This window comes from Uranotaenia lowii, chromosome 1, assembly GCF_029784155.1.
Source record: "Uranotaenia lowii strain MFRU-FL chromosome 1, ASM2978415v1, whole genome shotgun sequence".
Taxonomy (NCBI): domain Eukaryota; kingdom Metazoa; phylum Arthropoda; class Insecta; order Diptera; family Culicidae; genus Uranotaenia; species Uranotaenia lowii.
Genome location: NC_073691.1, coordinates 173,482,588 through 173,498,598, shown reverse-complemented (window position 1 = coordinate 173,498,598; position 16,011 = coordinate 173,482,588). Strand labels below are relative to the sequence as shown.

At 41.9% G+C, this 16,011-nt stretch overlaps 2 protein-coding genes and 2 long non-coding RNA genes across 13 annotated transcripts in view; 2 read left to right on the top strand and 2 right to left on the bottom strand.

Annotated features, from left to right (window-relative positions):
• Positions 1-1,536: 1,536 nt before the first annotated feature.
• Positions 1,537-2,392, bottom strand: LOC129750368 (uncharacterized). The gene is made up of 3 exons (XR_008738385.1): positions 2,236-2,392; positions 1,906-2,135; positions 1,537-1,809 (listed from the first exon to the last, which is right to left on the bottom strand). It is a non-coding gene; the product is annotated as an uncharacterized LOC129750368 (long non-coding RNA).
• A 1,493-nt stretch (positions 2,393-3,885) lies between these two features.
• Positions 3,886-10,206, top strand: LOC129738154 (uncharacterized). Its single transcript, XM_055729339.1, has one exon. The coding sequence runs from the start codon at positions 3,886-3,888 to the stop codon at positions 10,204-10,206; it is 6,321 nt and encodes a 2,106-aa protein (XP_055585314.1).
• Positions 10,207-11,034: 828 nt separating this feature from the next.
• The window catches only part of LOC129755323 (acyl-CoA-binding domain-containing protein 5), a 36,681-nt gene continuing 31,704 nt past the window's right edge, over positions 11,035-16,011 (bottom strand). For all 10 annotated transcript variants that reach the window (XM_055752342.1, XM_055752273.1, XM_055752492.1 and 7 more), the window contains exon 5: positions 11,035-12,525. In XM_055752342.1, the coding sequence (XP_055608317.1) occupies positions 11,719-12,525 (807 nt within the window). In that variant the 3' untranslated portion in view covers positions 11,035-11,718. The remainder of the gene's footprint in view (positions 12,526-16,011) is intronic.
• LOC129755878 (uncharacterized) lies at positions 13,470-14,619 on the top strand. The gene is made up of 3 exons (XR_008739351.1): positions 13,470-13,937; positions 13,994-14,247; positions 14,347-14,619. It is a non-coding gene; the product is annotated as an uncharacterized LOC129755878 (long non-coding RNA).

The window sequence follows — 16,011 nt, the reverse complement described above, 5'->3', positions numbered from 1 at the left end:
TTCGCATATAGTCATTACTCGCTTACTCGAACTGCATGCATCTTTGAGGTTAAACACACTTTATTTGCAATGTTTGGCTGACTAAGCATTCAAAACTTTTTAAGTAAATAAATTAAAACACACCTAGGTCGTTTGACCTTTATTCACATTCCACAACCGGTTCCGCTAGAGATCCGCTATGCTTATTTTGGTCAATGAAATCAGTGATTTTTTATGTTAAAAAATTCGGTATTTTCAAATTTTAAAATTCTACCAAAAATCATTTTGCAACTAGTTATATCTCTATTAACTTCTAGTGAAAAAAAACGGGGAGGGTTGAAGCAAAAATTCATCATAAAATAATGTTTTTTGTTGAGTTCCATAACGTAATGAATTAAACATGCATTTTATTTTAATCATCTGTCACTAGATCGTTTTATAAATTTTTTAAAACTATACGAAATTTGAATCTACTTACATTAAACAACAAACTTGTAGAAGAAACGGACCAAAAAAAACCTTTTTTAACTGATGAAAGAAGTGTTTGAAAAACCTCATAAATATGCTCACTTTGTTTACACTTGAGCTCACTCTGTTCGTAAATTTCACAGTTGGCAGCAGTGCAGCAGGACTGAAGCGAATGGGTCTAAAACGCTCCGTTTTGGCGTAAAGAAATTTGATCACCTTTTTACATCGTTTTCCCTATATATAGTGAACCTGTATATAAGAGAAGTGACATCTGAAACACAAAATTCCAATCGAGCAAAAGAACTGTCAAAATCGATTCCAATTGATCCGAGCATTTTGTTGCAGAGCTTTTACCTTTCTTATTGAAAACTAAACCAAGGAAGGTATTGTGATTGTTGTTATAGTTCAAACAGATAATTTTTTAGCTGGTCATATGAATTTATGATTATAGGTGCAATTTTTGTCAATGCTTCGGTGAATCGTGGTTCTGGTTAGAAAACTAACTGATGATTAACGAAATTCAAGTCATTAATACCGTTTATCGCGATCCTTCGGGCATCGAGTTCAATGTTGTTTTGTTGGATTGAAGAAGCGTTCACTTTAGAGCTTGAACATTGAGCCAGAAAACAGTGCTGGGGATTTTTTTGTCCAAGATTTCGGCGATGTTGCCAAATATTTTATTTAAAGAGGGATCAGATGTCGCTTCTCTTATATGAAGGTTCACTAGTTTTCCCCTGTGTGACGGCCCGTTTTTCGTACCGAGAGTTTTTAGGGTAATTGTCCCGTCACATCTGAACACGCTCAGCAAGTGTGCGTAAGAAATGTCAAGAACAACTCATATAATATCTCGAACACGCTCGGCCATATTGAACCATTAATGCTTGAAAAATAACCATAATCGAAGTTTTGTGGATCAAGTCGTTTTATGAGTTTTCAGTGAAAATTCATAAAATGAGATTTCAAGGAGAACTTGGATTATGGTTATTTTTTAAACATGGTCACAAAAGTAAAAATTTGCAAAATGGAATGAAAAATTCTATGCAAAAACATCTGAATGAATGTAGAACAACAAGCATCAAACCGTGTATATCCAAAAGAGCTTTTATTTAAATATTTGGATTAATATTAAAAACTAAAAATATTTATCGAAAACTTGTTCAGGTCGCATGAATCGAAATCTCCCGTGTTGGATGTTTACAATGAATATGCACTATTTTGTTGCATTTTCGCAAGTGCTGCTGCCTCCTCCCCGGTGACTGCACAGCACCTGATCTTGTATCCGCTCCTCCCATGTTTCCTAACGCAGCTTCTCGAATTGGACTCGGACTCAATGAGCGAAGGGAAGTGATTTTTAGATCATCACTGCAACGGATAGGAAACAGAATAAAAATTATTCGTATGTTACTATGAAAATAAAATCCAACGGGGTATTATAATGTTCAAAATAACATAGCTTACCTCTTAAAAAATGTTTTATCATATGGCAAAGCAGAGTGGTTCCTAGCAGATGTTTGCCACTACCGCCAGTCTCCGAGAAATCTGTCCGTGCCGTTCTGATGAGGTGAAATAATTTTCCTCCGATTGCGGGTTCATTTCTTCGCATAGTTCTCGTTAGTTATGCTATTTTTTCCTGCAAATCATTCAGCGAAATCTCTTGGTTTCTTCTTGTAACAAATTCTTCCGATCAACTACGAGAAAAAAAAATTAAGGTTATGGTAATTTGGAAGTGTCCCTAAATTTTATTCATCAAAACTGTTTTTTTATAGTGATAGCTTAATAGATACTTACGCGTTAATTGTAATCTTTATCTTATACATAAAGTCACTATAATAAACTAAAACCAGCGAATTCACTGCGAAGCTGTTAAAAAAAAACAAACACGAACTCTTGCAAAGATGGCTGCAAATTGTATCATATATTTTGCGGTTGAAATTTAACCATTTTGCTGCTTATTCATTAGAACTCACAAAATGCTTGAATTTTAACAGTTCATTACGGTTGAAAAACAACAATAATGGCAGTTCTATCAAAAATCTCAAAAAATGGTTCAAGAAAAGTCATTAATGGTTGAAAAAATATGAGCGTGAACACCAGCACCAAATAGGACTGTTGGTCCTACACGCAAAAACTAATTATGCCGTTTTGTCAACTCTGTTACGCCTAACGAGCCTATAGTAAACAAAGAGACGAAATGTCACGATTGGAATTTTTGGATTTTCTGTCAGTGTCATTCCAATCGAGCAAAACCAAGCAGTCTTAAAGGCAGACCTACAGCAGGGTTGCAAGCACATTATTTCGAAAGGGATCAGATTGCGCTTCTTTGTTTACTATAGTTTCTTTAGTTACGCCTATTGGTCCTACACGAATAGAGTTAACTCTTGTTGACAATTGTTTTTGACATTTCTTACGCACACTTGCTGAGCGTCTACAGATGAGACAGGACAATTACCCTCAAAAACTTTCGGTACAAAAACGGGCAGCTGGTCGACAAACATGGTCGTTTTTTAGGTTGATTATCCCAAAACTGGAAAGTCTTGGTAAAACAACCAGCATAATATCACGAACACTATCAGGGGCAAACAGGACTATAGAAAAATTAACCCCTATTTTGAATAGGCGAACTTCACGTTCCAACGAAAATGCATCAACAGAAAGTTTCACCCAATTGAATTTCATCAATTTTTTGAAAGTTTTAAGTGATTTTAAGATGAAACCACGTTTATTAGGTAAAGTGCAACTGCGTGCATCCGAAATGACCTTTAACTCGATTTGTTTACATTTGGCAGTCAGTTATCCAAGTCTTCTGATTACCTCTCCGACACCTAACTAATAGGCCAAATCGTCAGTGTTCCGAACGTGGGCGTAGAAAAAGCTATTCCCCGCAGTAATACTGGCGCCAGATGTTGACAACTGGGAGCACTGCAGGAGGTGCACTTTGCGACGAGGATCGTCGCTGTCAATCAAGTGACGTTTAGCTGTTGGGCGGTTTTCGGATCGTCTATTTCGCTGAATCATCGGTCCAGAAGCATCGAGAAAAGTTACTGCAGATTAAAATTCTAAAAGTTTTCTACCTACAAGTTACTAAAGTTTATTCTATCGTATAAAAAGTTTATCGCTAACGTATCAAGGTTTAACGATTGTATCATCACTGTTAGGATACGCGTAAGGTTCGTTTTTTCAAGTAGCATTTATGTTAATTACCTAACCTTAAAATACTTACAGCGTTAACGAAAGCGATAGCAATCGAAAGGAACTTTAAGTTTGTTCCCGCGTGGTAAAAATTATACCTGATTCACTGATTCTGTAAGTTTACCTAATTATTTTTCCTTACACCCGATCTAAATATAAAATTTTTGCAGTTTAAAGCTGCTCAGCATCTGCTATTGAAAATCAGTTTTTTCATTACCACCACGTCCGGAACAATTCTTTAAAAGAATCATGGAAGCCAACCATGAAAGCGGCCAACTTGGAACGCCACAACCGGATGAAACGGATTTCCTGTGCCCAGGATGCGATCTTCCGAATTCGGCCAGCAATATGGTGCAGTGTGACACGTGTCAAGCTTGGTGGCACCAAACATGTGCCGGTGTAACGGACTCCGTCGAGAAGCGGCCGTGGAGCTGCAAATTTTGTGTTCCGGCTCAGAACACACGAGCTCCCAGCACGTCCAGTTCCAAGGCTCGTCGTCGCGACCTCCAATTGCAGCAGCTAGAGGCAAAGCGCGCACTGGAGAGTCAAGCAAGGAAGTTGAAGCTGCAGGCCAAGTTAGAGGAACTTGATGCCGAAAAAAACTACGTAGATGAAAGGTTCAATCTACTCCAGGAGCAAATGGATTCCGATGACAGCGAAGTAAGCGATTTTGAGGTAGATCCGGATGATTCACAGGTCCGAAGCTGGGTGGAATCTACACCCGAAGGTGCAGCAAGCGAGTTAGTTTTTTCAGAAACTACACGCAATCAAGGTGACCAGCAGCAGCCCCATACGAGCAGCACAGTCACACTCACCACTTCCGATCGACAGCGACGATACACCGGTGCTATTCCCCGTGGTAATGTTGGCGCACAGGAAACCACCAGCTCCCGAAACCTTTGGAGCAAATCACACGCTTGGTCGATCATGGGCGTGCACCAGTGGGAGTCGGTTATGCTACAGCAAGGCGTTCTTCGAATGCAGGATCCGAAATCGCGCGCCAGCATCGCTAATCCAGGTACCGTGGCCACAGAATTAGATTCTAGAAGGCAAGGAGTGGGAAAGCAGCCGATATCAGAACCAGCTAGTTATCGGCGAGCATCGCTACCGGATCGAAACTTTCCGACCCCATATTTGGTGGACGATTTGTCTGGGTCTCAACCGGAACCATCCAAGGAACGCCCCCCGAATCATCAATCAACTAAATCGGAGGTTCAGCAAAATTCGACACCAAAGTTGAATGCCGGATGCGGTTTTCGGGGTCGAAGTGGTGCACAGCCGAAAGGTGACAACATCGGGACGAGAAACCAGGCGTCGTTGGGAGGTACTGGAGAGCCTTCGTTCAGCCGCCCAATGTCGGCGAACCGTAACAGCCATCCTCCCCCTCTCAATCCCCTCCAGCAAACACAAGGTAGGAACATTCCACTTAATACTTTGCACAGACCAATAAATGATTATAATGCCCATGTTAATGACCACCTCGAACCATATATTAAGCAACTCGGCCTCGGACCTAATGAGCTGCCAGTTGTTACAAATGTTATGACCTCGTATCAACCATCCCCCTCGCAACTAGCCACACGCCAGGTCATGAACCGACCTTTGCCAGAATTTTCCGGTAACCCAGCCGACTGGCCGTTATTTATCAGCATTTTCACAAATACTACCCTGGCGTGCGGTTTTAACCCAGCTGAGAATCTCGATCGTTTGCAGCGCTCTTTGAAAGGCGTAGCTTTAGAAGCCGTGCGCAGTAAACTTCTACTTCCCGAGTCTGTGCCTCAAATTATAGACACTCTGCGTTCTTTATTCGGCCGACCAGAGCTTCTTATTGATTCCCTGTTGAAAAAGGTCAGATCCCTTCCCGCTCCTAAAGCAGACAAGTTAGAAACGCTGATGGAGTTCGGTATAGCGGTGCAAAGCCTGTGCGACCATTTAGTAGCCGCGAATCAACGCGCACATTTGTCGAATCCCACGTTAATGTCTGAGCTTGTCGGTCGTCTTCCCACGCAGCAGCAACTCGAGTGGTCTGACTTTAGTGTTGAGTTCAGTGAAGTGAACATGGAAATCTTCGGTGTGTTCATGGCCAAGTTGGTGAAGACTGCTAGTAGAGTGACTCGTTACAGTGGGTCTCAGGTGAAGGAGGAGAAGTACAAGCCCAAGCGGGGTGCAGTGAATACACACACCGAGACTCCCAGAGAAGTTCCCAAGAATACGCCCGATAAGAAGAAGTGTCCCGCCTGTTCTCGAGATCACCGGTTACGGGACTGCAGCAAATTCAAGTCATTCGATGTGGACGGAAGGTGGCATTTTGTTCAACAATACAACATCTGCAGGATCTGTCTGTACCCCCATGGAAGAAGATCTTGCCGAAGCAGTAGTCGCTGTGGAGTCAACGCATGTACTAATCGACATCATCCATTGCTTCATTCAACCAAACCAGTAGCAGCTAGTGGTACTCAAGATATTTCGCCATCACATCCAGTCGCAAGCGGAAATTTCTCTCATAGTGCTTCAGAGGTTCCGTTTCTGTTCCGCATTCTACCTATTACGGTTCACGGCAATGGCAATTCGAAGGAGGTGTTCGCATTCATCGACGAAGGTTCTGCGCTTACGTTGGTGGAGGAAGCGTTGGTGAAAGAGCTTGGCATTGAAGGTACCCCGCGAGAACTGTGTCTACAATGGACTGGTAAAGTATCACGAACAGAACGAGAATCGAAGATGATTGATCTGCAAGTTTCGAGCGTGACGGGATTGAAGGCAACTCTGAAAGAGACAAGGACTGTAAAGAAGTTGGGCCTCACAAGTCAGTCACTGAATTTCGAAAGCTTAACAAAGCAATATTCCCATCTTAAGGGACTTCCGGTCAGGAGCTACAGCAATGCTACTCCGCGCGTTCTGATCGGGGTCAACAACATCCATCTCACTGTTCCGCTGGAAATCAAAGAAGGCCTATTTCATGAACCAAAGGCTACCAAAACCAGGATGGGTTGGTGTGTATACGGAGGCGTATCAACTGGTAGATCTACTCCATTGCTGAACTATCATGCTTGTAGTTGCACTAGTGATGAAACCTTACACAACATAGTCCGCGATTACTTTTCGTTGGAAGAAGCTGGTGTTTACCCTTCTGTTCAGATAGAGTCCGAAGCTGATAAGCGAGCACGAAGAATTATGCAAGATACGTCGTCCAGAGTAGGGGATAGATTCCAAACTGGGCTATTATGGCGATGCGATGACTTCGAACTTCCAGATTCATATCCGATGGCAGTCAAACGGCTAGAGTGTTTGGAGCGGAAACTAAATCGACACCCACAGTTACGGGAAAACGTTATCCAGCAGCTCAAGAACTACCAAGCCAAGGGATACGCTCATAGAGCCACAGAAGAAGAACTCCTGAACTCCGATCCGCGACGTGTGTGGTACTTACCGCTCGGAGTTGTTACCAATCCTAAAAAGCCATCAAAAGTACGTCTTATCTGGGATGCGTCTGCTACCGTTGATCAAATATCGCTGAATAAAATGCTGCTTAAAGGACCTGATGAGTTAACAACGTTGCCTCATGTGCTTTTCCGTTTCCGTCAATTCCCAGTCGCCGTTTGTGCGGACATAGCCGAGATGTTCCACCAAATACAAATAATCCAAGCTGATCGTCAATCGCAGAGATTTCTCTGGCGTACAGACCCTCAAGAAACCCCGGAAGTCTATGTGATGGATGTAGCAACATTTGGTTCCACCTGTTCCCCGGCTACAGCGCAGTATATCAAAAATAGAAACGCGCAAGAGTTTGAGAAGGTCTATCCACGGGCGGTTGAAGCCATAGTTAAGTGTCACTACGTGGATGACTACTTTGACAGTTTCGAGACGGAATTAGAAGCGGCAAAGGTTGCGCCGGAAGTTAAGATGATCCACGCAAAAGGCGGGTTCAATTTACGTGACTGGAGATCTAATAGACCGGAAGTCCTACAACATCTTGATGGTGGAACCACATCACAACCAAAAGATCTGAGCATGGAGAGCTCTCATGGCTTTGAACGTGTTCTCGGCATGCATTGGTTGCCCCAGGAAGATACCTTAAGCTACTCCACAGTTCTACCATCCGAAATAAATGAAGTCATTGCTACGAAAACACCTCCAACAAAGCGGCAATTACTACGATGCCTAATGTCCTTTTTCGACCCCCTTGGTCTCTTGGCAGCATTCGTCGTTTACGGAAAAGTCCTTTTGCAAGACGTCTGGCGATTCGGAACATCTTGGGATGAGAAAATCGATGAAAGGTCCTTCGAGAAGTGGCAGAAATGGATAGAGTATTTTCCGAAGATTGAAAGCTTGCGTATTCCTCGTTGCTACTTTTCTGAAATCCGAATCAGTCATTATCAGAGTTTGGAACTACACATCTTCGTAGATGCCAGCGAAGACGCCTATGCCGCCGTAGCTTACTTCCGCATTTCGTATCGAGAGGAATTCAAGTGTAACTTAATATCAGCCAAAACTAAAGTAGCGCCGCTCAAACACTGTTCTATTCCTCGTTTGGAGCTGATGGCCGCAGTGCTTGGAACGCGTCTGAAGAAGTTCGTGATGGAAGGTCATACAGTAATTCCCCGACGTGTAATATTCTGGTCCGATTCAAGTACCGTTCTTTCGTGGATTCAGTCCGACCACCGGCGATATTCGCAGTTTGTAGCGTGCCGTGTAGGAGAGATATTGTCAACAACCAACATCACCGACTGGCGATGGGTTCCGTCGAAGTTAAACATTGCTGACCATGCCACCAAATGGGCCCTTGGACCACAGCTGCAGGCGGACGATACGTGGTTTAGTGGTCCAGAGTTTCTGCAGAAGACCGAGAGGGAATGGCCTCAACCGAGAAAGCTAACGTCGACACCAGAAGAGCTTAAGGCCACCTGCGTACATCACGTGCCCGTTGATCTCGAAGTAGTGGTCGCGTTTTCCCGATTTTCAAAGTGGGAGCGGCTGTTACGATCTATGTCATTCGTGTACCGATTCCTGGACCGATACCTGAACGGATTTCCAAATCGCGCCAGACTGCCACGTGGACATTTCCCAGGGCCACAAGAAGAGTTGTTAGCAGCAGAAAATGCCTTGTTTCGTATGGTCCAGATGCAAGCCTTCCCAGAAGAAGTAGCTCTACTGAAAGCCAATCAAGATCTTCCAACTAAAAGCCAAGCTACTATACCCAAGTCGAGTAAACTCTACAAGTTGACACCGTACCTCGATGAACGTGGCGTACTCCGTATAGACGGACGAGTCGGAGCGGCGAAAAATGTTTCCACCGGTGCTAAGTTTCCGGTAATCCTCGACAAAGATCATCCTGTGACAGAACTAATAGTCCACTGTTATCACCAGAAGTACCTACACGCCAATTTCAAAACCGTTGTTAATGAGCTGCGGCAGCATTTCCACATCAGTCAGATCCGCCCAACTGTAAAGAGAGTTGTCCGTAAATGTCAGTGGTGCAAGATCTACAAGTCGAAGCCGAAGATTCCCAAGATGGCACCTCTACCCGAGGCAAGGCTTGCCTCCTACGTACGCCCCTTCAGTTTCGTGGGTTTAGATCTCTTTGGCCCGGTGTTGGTGAAAGTGGGAAGAAGTTCGGTCAAGCGGTGGATTGCCCTTTTCACCTGCATGACCATCAGAGCCGTTCACGTAGAAGTGGTCTACACGCTGAGTACAGAATCCTGCATCATGGGTATCCGCAGGTTCATAGGACGACGAGGAGCTCCTATTGAGATCCATTCCGACAACGGGACTAACTTCCGTGGTGCGGACAACATACTGCAGCAACAAATTCTCAAGTTCCACCAAGATATGGCCGCTACGTTTACCAATACTTCCACGAAATGGGTCTTCATACCTCCCGGAACCCCTCATATGGGGGGTTGCTGGGAACGCATGGTACGATCAGTTAAGACAGCTCTCGAGGCCAGTATTCAAGATGGGAGAAAGCTAGACGATGAAGCCTTGTACACCTTAATCGTCGACGCCGAAGGAATTGTTAACTCGCGGCCGCTTACTTATTTGCCGCTGGAGTCTGAGGAGAATGAAGCGCTAACCCCAAATCATTTTCTTTTGGGTGGCTCTACAGGGGTCAAACAACCGCCGATGAACTTCATCGACTTGGGCAGAACATCGAACCGAACCTGGAATCTTATTCAAAACCAGCTGGATGGGTTTTGGCGTCGTTGGATCCGGGAATACCTCCCGACTATCACGAAGCGTACGAAATGGTTCGGAGAAGTTAAACCGGTTGCAGCAGGAGACTTAGTAGTAGTCGTAAACGAGGGAAGAAGAAATGGTTGGGTTCGAGGTAAGGTCTTAGAGGTCATATTGGGCTCAGATGGTCGAGTTAGGAAAGCGATTATTCAGACGACCAGAGGTCTTAGTCGTCAAGCAGTGTCCAAGTTGGCCGTTTTGGACGTCTTACCTACTTGTAACAAAGGATCTCCCGCTTCATCGACCTGTGTTACGGGGGGGAGGATGTTGACAACTGGGAGCACTGCAGGAGGTGCACTTTGCGACGAGGATCGTCGCTGTCAATCAAGTGACGTTTAGCTGTTGGGCGGTTTTCGGATCGTCTATTTCGCTGAATCATCGGTCCAGAAGCATCGAGAAAAGTTACTGCAGATTAAAATTCTAAAAGTTTTCTACCTACAAGTTACTACAGTTTATTCTATCGTATAAAAAGTTTATCGCTAACGTATCAAGGTTTAACGATTGTATCATCACTGTTAGGATACGCGTAAGGTTCGTTTTTTCAAGTAGCATTTATGTTAATTACCTAACCTTAAAATACTTACAGCGTTAACGAAAGCGATAGCAATCGAAAGGAACTTAAAGTTTGTTCCCGCGTGGTAAAAATTATACCTGATTCACTGATTCTGTAAGTTTACCTAATTATTTTTCCTTACACCCGATCTAAATATAAAATTTTTGCAGTTTAAAGCTGCTCAGCATCTGCTATTGAAAATCAGTTTTTTTCATTACCACCACGTCCGGAACAGTCAGATAAAATAAGTCAAGCTGTAGCTCTATAATTCAGTTGACTTTATCGAGTTGAATTTGCTGCTAGATTCTACGGCAGAAAATGCTCATCGTGCCCCGATTAATGGTTCTTATACTGCCCCTACGGTGACTAATTTTCAGCTTTTGGCTAAAAATTTTAAAGTGCATTTTTAAAAGTTTTTATCTACTTTTTAAAGTTTTCCCTGTTAGGAAATAGACTTTTTAGTGTATAAACAGAACACGAAACTCATAGCTGTTTTCTATTGTTAAATAGCTGCCTTCTTAAGGTGGCCATTATGCCCTCATCTTCCCTATGTACACAATATTTAGGTACAACATTTTTAATGGACTTGTTTCTTTCGAAAGAACGAAAAATGATAACTTTGTTTGTATTTATTTAAACAATTGTCTAGAGAATAGATTGGGAATAAGATTTTCTTGCTTTGTTTCAGACACCTCAAAAGTACGAGTACAAAAATAAATTAATTTCAATAAAACAACACCAACCGTTAGAACGTATAGACTTTTTTTATAAACATATCGTTGCGGTAACTAAAAAAATCAATGATTCCTGTATAACTGAATAATGTTAATAGTGAAAAACTGCTTCCTGCACCGCTGTGCAGGTTCCAAGAAAGGAACGAAATGAAAGCACTAAGTTTGCGTCTTATTGTACGCCTACCACAAAAAATAAATTGCACTTTTAATTGTAACTGCGGTAACTGACGAGGTTCCTATCTATTTCGCTCATATTTGTCAATTATCACTGCTAGGGTACGCGTATTGCTACCGGTTATCGTTTAGCTGGTCTTGCTATGCATTTTATGGATTCAATTTGTTTTATTTCGAATGCGCAAATAGCTTGTCTTATTTTTCTTTAAGAAAGTTAAATCAACAAACAAGCGCATCGATACTTTCTGCTCATTGGCGGCGGAATGTGTAACCTGGGGAACCAAAAAATCACTTTTCCATATCCCATTTCATAACGCTTTTTTGTTCTAGAAATTAAATATTTACACGTTCCATGTGAACAAAACCTTTGGTTACGAACTAGTAGTAATTCTATTTCCGGCGCTGCAACCAAACCATCATCCGGTTTATTACTAGGGGCCAAAGAATAATAAAAGCCAACATACGGGGAGAAATTTCATCCAGGGGCCACCAGGGGGGAAGCTTTTTGCTTCGACCCACCACGGCACGACCGCCCTGTTGAATAGTGCTACGCAAGCTGGAAACCGACTGCTCTACAACGTTTATCCGATTGTTAACCTGTTGAACACTGGCATTCAGCCGTTCGATGGCTCTTGTCAACTGAGACATTACTTCAGGACTTCCACCACCAAGAATCATTGATGCGGACGATGGGATACTGTAGAACTGGTCGTTTACTCCAAATGAAGTCTGCGAAATGCGACCCGCAGATGTGACGCCACCACGTGCTATGTGTACGGCTTCGATCGGACGGAACGTAGATTCTGTTTCCGAATCGTCCACCGTATCTATGTACTCGTCATCGCTGAGGTCCGATTGGACGTTTCCGTTCTGATAAGCATGATGGCGGTACCCGTTTGTGAGCTGTTGTTTGGCAGCAATCGTTAGTCCATTCTGGTGATGACCATTGACCAGTAGTGGTGTTGCACCGTTCGCCACAGTTGGTGGGACAGTAATGGTGGGCGGCGGAGTAACCGGAGATGCCCGAACAGGACTAGTATCACGTGAAGCCAAGGGCGAGTTCGGACGGGATCGGGCTTGTTGGATCACCTCTGGAGCCACTAGTTCCAAATCGTTGATGCTGACATTATCGGCGTCTCCCGAACCGTACTCCAGGAAGTTAGCGACCGTATCGGTGTAGGACATTGTCTCTACGATCTGTGGCAAGAAAATAAGATTTGAATTATAATTAGTGTTTTTTTGCGACTTTCTTTTGGAATGGTTAATATGTTTTTACAAAGCGCAAACGTTCAAATTCTAACAAATTATTGTCACAAATTTGTGCAAGCGTTTGGATATGAACAGCATCAACAATCAAAGAATAAGCAGTTTTTTTCAATAAGCCCTCGTACCGTTCAAAGCTCTCTGCTGTACAGATACAGATAGGTTTTAAAATATTACAATCTGAAATATCTTTACAAAAAACTCTTATTTTTTGTTCACGAACGGCAATTGTTGAGGGTGATTTTTTTGTTAACAGCGTCAAAAACTCAAAATACGTTTGGTACATTTTCCAACGTATTTCTGTGCAGAAACTTTTGTAATACAACTTTGAGATGTTGTATGGTTAGACGATTTTTGACGGCGGAATGAATACTACATTATTTTTCAAAACCCTCATAGTCGATTGCGATTCCTTGGTTCAGTGTTGTACGCTATCAGGTTAAAGTAGATCAGTTCAAAAAATATTTCTTCTGAGAAGGTCTGAGTTGATTGGCTTGCAAATAGTGGCTCCAGAGAATTTCGGTCTGAGCTCCCGACCTTGCAGGTATTTTACTAATAATCAAAGGTTTGAAGAACCTCTTAGCTGAATGAAACTACACAGAAAAAAATAATGACAATTACGTGTACTTGAAAATGGTTGCTTTTAAAATAATACAACCTGTAATGTAAAAAACACTTAAATTTCAATTGATTGTTTTGAAAGTAAATGTTAAATAATTTAATATTACAGGATATGTCCCGTAACAAAAAGCAGCATGACATTTACCGTAGTTTTACAGGTCTTAAAAAATACGTGTCGCGTAATTTAATGACCCGTAATTTTTTTTTTACCTGTAAAAGTACGGTAAATGTCATGCTCCTTTTTGTTACAGGACATCACCTGTAATATAAACTGTTTTTCATTTACTTTTAGACTAGTCAATTAATATTCTCCTGGCATCCCAGTTAGTTTTCAAAAACAAGAAACGGGCATGTTTGTTTACGTTTTTGTCTTTGATTCGGATGTTTTGTGTTTCGTTTTAATCCGGATGTTTTGTGCCGCAACTCTGATAGTTGCTCAGTTGTCGAAAATTTTATTTACGCCGTCGTGCAGCCGAGGCCCACCGGTCAAATAAAGCAGCGAAGGAGGATTTATTAAGCAGCACCCGCAGCACCGTTCACCGTTTATGCGAGGCGACCAATAAGCACGGATGTTTAGGAAAATGTTATCAATCCTCCCGATCAGCAGCAGCAGTTTTCCAGCATCACCCTTTCAAGCAGCAGCCTAGCAACAGCTGACTATGAAGACTCCTTCCGGTTTTTCCGGCCTATTTGCCCCAACATGGCCAAACAATCAGCTGTAGCAAGTAAGTTTATTTCAGTAACTTAACCATATTCATTGACTTATCATTCTTTTTTGCAGTATGTAAATCGATATCAATCCGACTGTGACTGATGCGCGGTAGCAGGCACGACGGGATAAAAACGCCAACTGGAGGAGGTCAACGATCCGAAAGTGTATAATTCCAACGGTAGAAAAGAGGACAGCGAATCTCACAATCCAAATGTGGAGGATACCTCTGCCGTTGCATAATCGGGTCTGCCCTTGTTCCGGAAAGTAACATCTTCTCTCATGAAAAGAAATATTGAGCGTCACAACAATTGTAGCTTTCACTGGTAAGTGTTAAGATTTTGCATAAAACAGATAATAACCATAATAACTTTTTTTTTATTTATTGAGGATTACAATATAATTTCAAATTATTTTCTTTCCAGTACTAGCAGCAATGGATCGCAATTACGCGGGATCTTGGAAGGAAAAGAAAAAAACCATCCGGCTTCCACAGAACGAGCTGTTTGGTCTCTGCTCCTGATCCGATGGAAGCTCACGGAATGACGCCAAAAGTAATGCCAGCAGAAAGGAACAGAAACGAAAAAACTGCAGCAACATAAAAAATCAAGATTTCTAGGGAATTCCGGAAGTCTTACAAATATTTGTCTTTGGTACAAGTAAGTCCTCTTCGGCCATGGATCGAATGGTTTTAGTGTAATTTTGTGAACGAGTGACTTTTATTTTAGTGATGTAAGCCATTTATGTATGTATATTTTTTTCAATTCAATTCTGATAAAGAATAATAAATATAAATTCGAATCAATTTTTTTGTTTGCTTTTTATTAAATTCGAAAAATAACCATTCGGCAGAACCAAACAAAAAAAAACAGAACTGTAATTTCCAACGAGCCTGTATTTTATTTACAGGTTCATTTGGAATTACAGCACTATAAAATTCATTGTCTCGTAATTTAATTTCGACCTGTAAAATTACGGTAAATGTCCTGCTCCTTTTTGTTACAGGATATTTGCCGTAATTTTACAGCAATTAATTTTTGCTGTGTATGATTTCAAAGTAGTCGAAGATTCCTTTGAATTCAGCTACAGTATTTGAAAGACCCAAATACTAGTATTTCACTAGCTACTTGCTAGCATCCTCAGTGGGTTATCGACTCAGTCGACTCAGTCGATAACCCACTGAGGATGCTAGCAAGTAGCTAGTGAAATACTAGTATTTGGGTCTTTCAAATACTGTAGCTGAATTCAAAGGAATCTTCGACTACTTTGAAATCATAGGTATTTTACATTTTTGGAGCTAAAACTGAATCTATCATGAATGTTTTTTTTTTAGCGACGATTATTTCAACAGTTTTTCAAGAAAAAAACTTGAAAATTTATATTTTTGATACGTTATTAGTGCTAGAATTATTTTATTTATTTACATATGTAGTTCGTCTCACGACATAACTTGATGAACATAATTCCTCCAATTCACTCAGTGTATGGCAACCGTTCTCTCATTTCTCGAACATCCCGCATTCGCCTCATCACGCTTCACTAGGTCTAACCACCTAGCTCGCTGCGCCCTTGTTCGTCTCGTTTCTACAGGATTCGTAGCGAACACCTGTTTTGCAGGACATTCGTCCGGCATTCTCGCAACATGTCCCGCCCTGCGTATCCGACCAGCCTTCATCACCTTCTTTTCTGGATACAAGATACAGCGAAGGCGCATTTTAACACGTTCGTCGCCCAAAAAAATCTCGGAGCGTGAAAGTAAACCGAGAGAGCTACAGATTTCCATTGCGTGACGAACCTGAGCGGCTATCTTGAGTAAGAGTGCCGTCACCTGTTTATGGGTCCCATGTGGCGACAAACATCCGTTTCAATAATATTGATTTATAAAAATTAAAATCCATTTTTATTACTTTTAAGTATAAAATCATACACAAGCTTGAAATTATCTAGATATTCAATTCGTGAATAACTTGAACTGACTTTCAAGGTCTTATAAACTCGTGGCAAGTAAATACGGTTGGACAAAATTTTTGAAAGTGAAATTTTTTATCCTTCCCTGATTTAATGATAATATACTTTTTGTGATGTTCGTT

Coding starts and splice junctions, on each gene's coding strand:
- LOC129738154 (XM_055729339.1), top strand. CDS start 3,886: ATGGAAGCCAACCATGAAAGCGGCCAACTTGGAACGCCACAACCGGAT.